We start from the raw sequence: 10,915 nt of genomic DNA on the forward strand, positions 1-10,915 counted from the left end.
ACACGCTCCACAAAACGGCCGGGTTCCCGCCGCCTCCCGCGGGCGCCTGCCTGGGAGGCCCCGGCGCGCAGGCAGGACCCGCGACCCGAGGCCCGCGCCACAGCCGGGAACCCGCGAGGCCGCCTCACCGGCCGCCGACACCGCGGACGCTCGACGTGCTTCGCCGGCAGTCACGCCGCGGGGCGGACGGAGACGGGGCGGGGGCGGGGCCACGACGACGGCCCGCCCCCTGTGGCCCCGCCCCCTGTGGCCCCGCCCCGCCGGGCCGTTTGATTAATGACTCCCGCCCCTGTCAGAGCCCCTCAGGTGGGTGCGGACGTCTGCGCGCGTCCTGCCGTCGCAGCCCTACAGCGAGCCTGGCCCACACACGCCTCGCCACGGGGGCGCCCGCATAAAAGGCGCGGCCAGCAGGGGCTGGAGGCGGCCGTCGACCTCGGAGGGACGGGGATGGAGTGACCTGTGTCGCGCGGCCCTGGCCACTCACACCCAGCTCGACGCTCCTGGCCCGCGCGTGCAGCGGAGCGGAGCCCTGCACGGCCGCCCCGGGAAAGGTGAGGACCTCGGGCCGACCCCAGCCACGCCGCTTGGTCCTCAGGTTTGTCACAATAGCGGGTGTCTTAGTCCAAGGTGAGGTCTGGGGGTCCCCTCGACTCCCGCAGGAATTAGAATGAGCTCCCGCCGTCACCACCTCCCCGCCGCCCCCCGGGATGCCTGGCCTCGAGAGCGAATGGTGCGCGGGCTGCCCGCGTGGGCGCTGAGGAGCCTGCCCCCGGCGAGGCTGCCGCCGAAGTGCGAACAAGTTCCGAACCGGAGCTGTGCTCCCGGGACCCTCCTTCCTCGCTAGCGTAGCCCTTTCGCTTAATTTGTCCCTGAGAAGTAAAGCCGGCACCGCGCCGCTCCTGAGCCTTCTCAGCCCAGGCCCCGTCGGGCTGCGCAGCTCTCCCACCGCGCCCCGGTCGGAAAGACCTCCCCGCGAGGGCGCCCGGGCCACGTCGGTGTCCCCGCCGGCGTGCAGCCGCCGCGAGAGGCCTGCGCTCGCTCGGGGTGAGCCCGACCCGCGCCGGGCCTCACCGCGCCTTGGGTCCTTTGCAGGGCACGCCGCGCGGGAAGCCGCCATGGACCGCGACGGCCCGGCGAGCAGCCCCCTGGTCGCCGGCAACGAGACAGCGCCCCCGGTCGCCGCCACCCGCGACTCGAGCCCGGGCAGGGCCGGGCCGGGACCCGCGGGCCCTGGCGGCGGCGGCGCGCGCCTCGGGGGCGGGCGGCCGGCGGCGGCGAACGCAGCGCGGGAGCGCAGCCGCGTGCAGACTCTGCGCCACGCCTTCCTGGAGCTGCAGCGCACGCTGCCGTCGGTGCCGCCGGACACCAAGCTGTCCAAGCTGGACGTGCTGCTGCTGGCCACTACCTACATTGCGCACCTCACCCGCAGCCTGCAGGACGACGCCGAGGCGCCGGCGGACCCAGCGCTGGGCGCCCTGCGCGGAGACGGCTACCTACACCCCGTCAAGGTAGGCAGGCAGGGCGCCCTGCGGAGCTGGGATGGGGAGCCGGGCCCCTTACCCTCCGGGTCGGCCACCGACTGGGCCGATGCCAGGAGCTCTCCCACTCCCCCCCTCGGGGAGAGGCGGGGAAGAGACCCAGAGAGCTACGTTGGCCGGCTAGGGCACGGGTAGCGAGGTCCCCCACTGCATAAGGCTGACTCCAGAACTGTTCCCGGGTAGTGGCTTTACATCCGAGGTGGCTTGGGTAGCAGGGGTGACCCACGCCACTTACAGGATGCAGCCTACACGATGCCTTTCCTAGGTGAGAAGTTTCTCGGGAGTTCCTGGTTGGCAAGTTCTAGTGATTTTTAGTATCTGATTTACATTTATGAACTTTTGAGAGTTTTTAAAAAGCGTGCTTAATTTACATAATTACATTTCCATCGCGGTTTTTATCAGATGGTTGAAAAATTTCACGAATTAAGGGGGGTGATAGAATTATCCCTTTAAATAATCCAGGCAACCATGTTGAAAATTTTTTGTGGAACTGGTAAGAACAAAATGAAACCGTTCTGCCATCCTACGGAGTAAATTTTCAGTCCGTTTTAATAAAGGTTAATTATCATGGGTTAGACAGTTACGTAGAATGTTAGAAAAACTATAATGCATTTATGTAATTTTCACAATAGGTTAGGGTATGTTAATCAAGTTGATTCAGTACTGTATAAAAATTCTGTAGTGTGCAAAATTAGATCATAGAATTCATTTCGTAGGATTTTTTACATCCCATATAGATAAAATGGTCGGGGTTGTCATTTAACATTGTGTATATGATTGTGATTTATCACCTATATTGCAGTGTTTAGACTCTGCTTTGTTCTTTTCACCTAGATTTGATTGTTTCAAAATCCAGCATTCAGCTGGCTTTCTGTTCAAAATGCATTATCTTCCCTATATTTTCTAAACCTAAAGGTTCAAGTTTTGGGTTCTACCATTCTGAAATATTTTGCCACATGTGCAAATGGAAAATTAGGACTTAGCCTTAAGCATATCAGTGTTCAATTCAGTGAATAATCACTGAAATGTCAGTAGTAAAGTACACTCCCTGATATTAACTGAACTTAAAATTCTGTGGTGAGGTTTAACAGTTTACTTTGCAAATATAATCAACATGATGATAGGCTCAAACTATTTTGAATATAGAAATTTATAATATCATTTACTTACAATTATGATAGACTTCATTACATTCATGTGTTATACAATCTCTGCTAAAAAGTCATTCATTATTAATTATGGGTTTTGCCCTACCGTCGGCATTAAATTGATACTCAAATATATCATTAATATTAGGTTTCTCTTGACTCGACATTTCCCATATACTCTAAAGAAGTTTAACATTAAGTAGACTTTAATACAGAAAGCATTTGTTAAATGCCTCTGTGGGATATAGAATTCAGGGAAGAAATCAAATTGTTTCACCTTTGTTTCTTTTTTTTTTTTTTTTTTTTCACCTTTGTTTCTTATAGTATCTTTTTGAATGAATACTGTTAATAATTTTCATGTAACAATAAGCTTAACAGGAGTTGATTCTTTTTGTACTTGATTCAGGCACCAAATGTTTTTGTAGTTTTACAACTCTTTTAAGAAAAATAAAATCCCATCTGTTCTTAAATCAATTATTTTTATTTTAAAAGACAATTCTAGGGATAATGAAACAAGGTCAAGGATTACCTCTAAAGTGAAATTGATGATGGTTGAACAAGTGACTAGTCTGTTTTAAAATCATTTACTGTGTGTCTACAGTTAGGAAAGTGAATACAATTAAGAGTAAGACTCAGCCCCTGCCCTAAATAAATATATAATAGAGACAAAGACAAAAATAAAATAATACTGTAAGGGATAATGTTCTGTGTGCCATAAGAAAGCTATAATCATGTGCTTGTGGAGGTTTGGAGGAAAAAGATTTCATACACGTAATTGAAACCACCTGTAACACATTATTTTACGGATATTACCAAATGCTTAAGTATTAAGTCTTTGATTAATCTAATGCAAAAGAAATAAAAATATTCTGATTATTTGTATTAATTTTTAGTTAACTAAGGGTGTTGTAACCCTTAGTTTAGAAGTGTTCCAAGATGACTTTTTTCTGCCTTACAACATTAAGTATCACTATGTCTTTGATGATTAAAGATCTGTTAACAAATATTTCAAGGCCAGGATTTTAAGTCATCAGTCCTTATTATCTGTATCAGTCCTTATTTGGGGGAATTTACATTAAGAATATCTCATGAAACTAGAAGGTTTAAGTGACAGGGATCCTGGGGAATAGCCTAAAACAGCAGTTTCCGTCCCTTTGGGATGTGAGCAATTTGATCAGCACCAGTGTACCAAAGGGCGATGATCCTCTAAGACAACAGGGATATTTTTCAGATTCTTTTATTGGGAGAAAAGTACAGATGGGAGAAAAGTACAGGATAATTGCATTATCCCTGGAGAATCACTGTTGATGATATACATATAAAATTATTTGTTTTTAAACAACTTTATTTATTTATTTTTTTTATTTATTTATGATAGGCACACAGTGAGAGAGAGAGGCAGAGACATAGGCAGAGGGAGAAGCAGGTTCCATGCACCGGGAGCCCGACGTGGGATTTGATCCCGGGTCTCCAGGATCGCGCCCTGGGCCAAAGGCAGGCGCTAACCCGCTGCGCCACCCAGGGATCCCCCATATAAAATAATTTTAAAAATAAATGCAAAGTTTTGTTATTTTGGGGTCATTTAACTCCAGAATTCAAGAGCGCATTTTTAAGGTTTTCAGGTTCAGTTCCATTAATTCTGTGAGTTTGCTAGATTGTTATAAGCCTAATGAAATATGGTTTTAAATAAACTTTATTAGATAAAATAGAGGTCAGGATTATGTTAATCTACACAATGTTAAAACATTCCATTGAAAAGTGAAATTTAAAAGTCTACTGGCGGGATCCCACGTCGGGCTCCCAGTGCATGGAGCCTGCTTCTCTCTCTGCCTGTGTCTCTGTGCCTCTCTCTCTGTGACTATCATAAATAAATAAAAGTTTATAAAAAAAAATAAAAATAAGATAAAAGTCTACTGGCTTTTTTGGCATGATACTGACATGCAGCCTAACCAATATTTTATTTACATTTTATTTCTGACACTTAAACTATGTATGTACATTAAATTTAGTTGAATAAAATTATTAGAAGCCTTTTGGAAAATCGAAGTACACAGTTCTTCAAGTTTTATTAAGTTTGTGAAAAATGAGGCAAAAATTCACATATATATATTTTTTTAAGATTTTATTTACTTATTCATGAGAGACACAGAGAGAGAGGCAGAAACACAGGCAGGAGAAGCAGGCTCCCCATGGGAAGCCCGATGTGGAACTCGATCCCAGGACCCTGGGATCATGACCTGAGCTGGAGGCAGACACCCAACCACTGAGCCATCCAGTCGTCCCAAGCATTAGGTTTTTATGCTCATGAATATGACACAGGAATTTAAAAGTTTGAGAGGCACAGGTTTATAACATGCCAAAAATTCTACACTTAAAATTGATTATTTTAGACCTACACTATTCACTACAAGTATTATTTCTGCTTGGGCTGCCATAACAAAATATCATCGACTGAAAGGCTTCAAAAACAGAAATTTCTTCTCTCATCATTCTGGAGTCTGGAAAGTCTAGGATCAAGGTGCTGGCCAATTGCATTGCTGGTAAGAGCTCTCTTCCTATCTTGCAGTTGGCCAACATCCCTCTTTCTCAGGAGAAAGACGCTTTCTCTTCCTCTTCTTAAAAGACCATTATACCAAAAAAAAAAAAAAAAAGACCATTATACCATTATGAAGGACTCAACCTTTTAACCTCATTTAGCCTGAATTACCTCTCCAAACGCCATCATTTGGGAGTTAGAGCAAGAGCATCAACATATGAATGGGGAGGACAAGGCCAAGACACAGTCCATAACACTATGGCAGAAGGTTCTTCAGTATAATGCAGGACTTGAATCTGATCTAACATCAGCTCCTGACATATCAGAAACATGCCAGATCAGTTTCTAAAACCCCTCAGGTTATCGACCCATGATGGCAAGAATCCCAAAGACAGGACCCGTGATACACCCAGAATGTGTAAGAATGCACATCTCTGATTTTTTAAAAAATACCACAAACCTGAAATGAATGCAAAAATAAGTAGCACAGTGTCAGTCTTACTACTGTATCAAATGTAAAAAACAAGGTTGTTTATAGGAAGACTATACAGGAGTAAATAATTATAAATTCTAAGTAATGCAAATTTTATATTTTATCTGTGTTTAAAGTATAGATTTACAGCCAGAATTATCTGAATTTAGGACTCTAAAATGGACCTGAACTGCATGAGAGAGCAAATTCACTTATTATATCTGGAGGCATAAAAATAGGACTTTTGTTGGTTTTGCTAAGAACAGAAACTTCCCGGATGATGTCACATGGAATGCCAGTTTAGGTGATACTAGCTGTACTCAGAAGTACAATCCGACTCCACCTTATACTCAACTTCTGCAAAAAGAAGTCCATTCTGATTTAATTGGTCTGGTGTATGACTTGGCCATAAGTATTTTTTAAAGCTTCCCAAGTGATTTTAATATGAAGTGTGGGTTAAGAATCTGAAGTTCTTGGGACGCATAAGTGGCTCAGTGGTTGAGCATCTGTCTTTGGCTCAGGGTGTGATCCTGGGCCCAGGGGTTGAGTCCCACATAGGGCTCCCTGCAAGGACCCTGCTTCTCCCTCTGCCTATGCCTCTGCTGCTCTCTCTGTGTCTCTCATGAATAAATAAAATATTTTTAAAAATTAAAAAAGAATCTGAAGTTCTTATGGTCTTTACCTTGTTAATGATTGTATCTCTATTTGAACACTGCAGATTATCTGTCAGGCATTTAAGAATATTTAATAGTGTTGTGTAACCAGGAGTGGGCTTGTGAATGTTTGATGATAAAAATAGCCTACTACTTACTGCAGCATTTACTCTCTGGAGACTGCTGGATCCCATTGCTGACCTTTGGGAGTTGCACTTTACTAATCTAAAGACTTCTCTTAGGCAGCCCGGGTGGTTCAGTGGTTTAGTGCCACCTTCGGCCCAGGCGTGATCCTGGAGACCTGGGATCGAGTCCCATGTAGGGCTCCCTGCATGGAGCCTGCTTCACCCTCTGCCTGTATCTCTGCCTCTCTCTCTGTGTCTCTCATGAATAAATAAATAAAACCTTAAAAAAAAAAAAAAGACTTCTCTTTGTATAAAAGTAGTATTTCTCTGACTAGTTTTCCAAGGACCTTAGAACTGATTATCAGACACCCCTCCCCCCAAAAATATCTGAAAGTACTAGTTATGTAATATGTTTTTTTAATCACTGGATCTATTTGGCAGTAAGTGATATTATTTTTTAAAGGTCCAATTTTAAGGTGAATTTAGAAAAATCTCAATTAGAATACAAATGTGATCATTACTGAAACGTGAATGCTGTATGATCCTGCTATATCCAGATATTTATTTTGGGTATTTTATCTACATAACACCAAATATTCTAACATTTGCAACATCGAAATACCACTTTTAGCTAGATGATATTTTTTTTAAGATTTTAATTTATCTGAGAGTGAGTGAGTGCAGGGGGAGGGGCAAAGGAGAGGGACAAGCAGATTCTGCCCTGAGTGTGGAGCCCACTCAGGACTCGATCCCAGGATCCTGAGATCATGGCCTGAGCAGAAACCAAGATTTGGACACTTAATGGACTGAGCCACCTAGATGCCCTTAGATGAAATGTTTAAATAATTGAATTGGTCACTTTTCCTTATACTTCTGTGACAAGTGAGAACATAAAATATTTACTATGAATAACTCCTTAAAATATCTTTAAAGCCAGAGATCTTGTTTTAGGCTTAATTTTATTTTAGATTTAGTTTTAAATTAAAATACTGTTGATAGATATATTTTCCTCCACTTAACTATATTCATACTCCATGACTTCTTGAAGTTCTTGTCCAAATGCACCCATATTATTTTCTACAGTTATTTTTTTTTTATTTTCTACAGTTATGATCAAAGTCTTGGCATATTTTTACTTTTATTGTTAGCATTAATAAACATTTTATCATGTTGTTCCTCAGACTTTTCACAATTACAATTGTTACTAGCTTCATGGTATTGCATTTGCCTTGAGGCAATCGGAATTTTTGATATTACTATAACAGACATTATCTGTCATAGATACTAACTTTTGGATTCTTGTTTAAATATTCTTTTTCAGAAATGGCCCATGCGATCAAGATTATACATTGGTGCTACTGGTCAGTTTCTGAAGCATTCTGTGTCTGGAGAAAAAGCAAATCATGGCAGTACTACAACAGACTCACAGCCTTAGGTTTTGCCCTGGTGGGTGCTAGTACAAAGTGGCATCTATTGTTTCTAAATAGTAGGAAATCATTCTATATTTATTACATCATACAACAAACATCATTCCTGAAAGTTTACGTATGAATCCATAGTGGGAAGTTCAGATTTACCTGTCTAATTTAAATAAATGTGGGTTGAAATAATCAGTCTTATATAAAATACACAGCTTATCTATCCATTGTGAGAAATAGTTACTACTATATAGTGCAACAAAAAGTATAGAGAAAAAGAAAGACCTCAAAATCAAAGAATTGTGAATATATCAAAGAATGCACATGTCCTCTGTAGTGTATCTATTACACACTGAAAACCTGATATCTATCAATAATTTTTATAGTTTTAAAAAAATTAGACACCAGTATTCCATTTTTGTGAAAACCAGTTTGTGCTTAAGTGGTCTAAGAAGTCATTTCAGTTGGAAAGTGTGAGATCATTTATTCAGTTTTAGCTGAAGATATGGAATGAAAAGATTGTTGGGGTAATATGAAGTTGCAATAACTTCTGCAACTAGTGATTTTTCTCTCAGTAAACTTGTTTGGAGTATTCGAATACTTTATTGGATAGAGCTTGGCCACCTTTCCTAGATAACTATGAAATACCATGTTTCCAAACCGTGGAAGGCTTTGGGAATCCCTGCAGCCCAGTGTGAACAGCAGGTGAGTGTCACCGGGCAGCAGGGTTTGTCACCCTCCTCCCTGTCATTCCATATCCATCTCACCCTCTTTCAGGTCCTAGACTAGCTGAGCAGGTGCAGCTGCAGCCACTTAACAGAGAGTCAACCTGTCACAGTCAGGGCTTCTCCCCCTTGTCAGTTGCTGTTCACAATCTACTTGGCCATTATGAAATAGGAGAAAACCTGTCTGATTTGGGGATTCTGGCACTAATCTGCACTGTGAGGGGGTCTGAGGACACTGAGTGGCTACCCTGGGCTAACCCAGGCCCGAGTTTATCCCCCTGAACCTGCCCGCAGACTGAATCCACCCCAGGAATGTCCTCTGTGATGGGCCTCTCCCATCACACTCCACACCAGATGCCCAGGGAGCGGCTGCACTGCCAGACTGTGCCAGTTTTAGTTTCCAACAGGAGCTCGGGGATCAGAGCCAGGAAGTAGAAATGTTGGTCGGGGAACACACTGAACCCCAAGCAGGTCTGTTGTCATGTCTTGACTCTCTTTCTTCTTTTTCTCCTCAGTCTCTACTATTCCTCTTTCAACTGTAAAGTTCATTTTTTTCTCAATAACCTAGTGTTAAAGTAGCTGAATTTGATCCAAGATTAGCAAACAGAAAAGTATAGTAATGGACTTGGTTGAACTGCTTAATATAGCTGTTGAACCATCATTTTATTTTTCTCCTCCCTGCAGTTTTCTTCCAGCTCTTGGCAGCAAAATGAGGTAAAAGACCATTTGAAGGCAAAAACCATCACTCAATTGATTCAGCCACACATGGCCATATCTTGGCTCGTATCTGATAGCTTATAATTTTTATTATTTTAATGTGAATATGCCTTGTAATGTGACCAAAGCATGTCTTTACAAGAAAAGGCATATAATAAAAACTTTCTACATATTAATAGGTAGCAAAAATGTTTGTATATTTAAATATTTGTGAATATATTTACCCACTCATATAACATTGAAAGGAATAAAATGTAAAATGAGATATGAATTCAGCCATTCACTATTGTAAGTTATTGCCATAAAAAGTGCTGAGAATAATCTTTTATCTTAAGGAATGAAATCAAAGTTCTTTAAAGTTACCTACTGAACTCTAAATGCCACATTTAATACCAAGAGTTTCAGAAAAATGGTTTTCTTGCTAATAATCTATTTGGCTACAGTTGTTAAAGCATTTAATTGGGTTAAAACTATGACTTCTGTTGAATTGCCAGACTTCCCTAAATCATCCTGTTAAATAGTTAAGCTTTGCCTTTGGCAGTATTACTTTTTATTTCTTCTTGTCCACTTACAGAAAAGAAATGTTTTAATGCCAAAAAAGTATATTTCTGTCATAGGTTTTCATAACATTTCCTTAAATTGCTAAATATGGTAACAGCTTTTGGTAGATTGGAAGATCTCAAGGGAGAAGTTGCATATTTTCACCCAAAGATTGAAAGGAGCATGTTGTTTTAATTAATGGTGCATGGTCAGGATAAAGGTATTATTAAAATAAAGCATTAATTTGAAAATTAATTTAGTCTGTTAAATTTGCATCTGTCTCTTGGGGTATTTAACAAATATTAAGGTACTTAAGGTACATCTGAAATCTTTCCAGAAGATAGATAACTATTTAGCATTAACATCTTCACCGTGCTTCCCTTAATGAAGTATCTATTAGGACCAGGGAGAGGAGGTTTATTTGGATCATAGTATTATCCTACAGTCTACAAGGGAAATCCTAAATTTCTGTCATTTCACTCTCAGCTCTCAGCAATATGACATACATTTAAATTCCTCTAATGAATATTTTAGAGGATATGGAAGTGCCTGTTTAGAAGTATAATCAGTTACAACAGTCTTTAAAAGTATTGTTTCCTTTTCTGATTATAAAAATGCAATGCTGTTTATTATATGTTGATTATGCATCAATAGTTATACTAAAAGTATATATATATAGATATTCCCTGTTTTAAAAATTAAAACTTAATAAAAGGGGTAATGTGGCAAATAGAAGTCCTGCAATTGAAGAGGGTGTTTGGGATATAGAGTAAGGGTGGGGAAATCTAATCACACGTTACCTGGTAATAAAGATGGGTTTTGCATTTTTATAAGGCATATTTGGCCAAACTACTTCAACCTGCAGTTACAGATATTCTAAACAGTAGTTTTCTTATCTATTCACGGAGACTTTATTTAAACTTAGAAGAAGTTGTGCAAAAAGAAAATAAATAATGATTGACCTTACTGAAGTACCCACTCATTATTTTATTAAAATTGTTTTTTGGTCAAATTATTCAATAATTTCTCTTTCTCTCACAGGT

The 10,915-nt window shown here is 41.6% G+C and overlaps 1 protein-coding gene across 1 annotated transcript; it reads left to right on the top strand.

The window, feature by feature from the left end:
- The first annotated feature begins 1,040 nt into the window (after positions 1-1,040).
- TCF24 (transcription factor 24) lies at positions 1,041-10,127 on the top strand. Its single transcript, XM_026014595.2, has 2 exons — positions 1,041-1,508; positions 7,794-10,127. The coding sequence occupies exons 1-2, from the start codon at positions 1,116-1,118 to the stop codon at positions 7,905-7,907; spliced, it is 507 nt and encodes a 168-aa protein (XP_025870380.2). The 5' UTR covers positions 1,041-1,115; the 3' UTR covers positions 7,908-10,127.
- The last annotated feature ends 788 nt before the right edge of the window (positions 10,128-10,915 follow it).

This window comes from Vulpes vulpes, chromosome 13 (assembly GCF_048418805.1).
Source record: "Vulpes vulpes isolate BD-2025 chromosome 13, VulVul3, whole genome shotgun sequence".
Classification (NCBI taxonomy): Eukaryota; Metazoa; Chordata; class Mammalia; order Carnivora; family Canidae; genus Vulpes; species Vulpes vulpes.

Coding starts and splice junctions, on each gene's coding strand:
- TCF24 (XM_026014595.2), top strand. CDS start 1,116: ATGGACCGCGACGGCCCGGCGAGCAGCCCCCTGGTCGCCGGCAACGAG. Junction 1,509..7,793: donor GCTACCTACACCCCGTCAAG/GTAGGCAGGCAG, acceptor ATTCTTTTTCAG/AAATGGCCCATGCGATCAAG.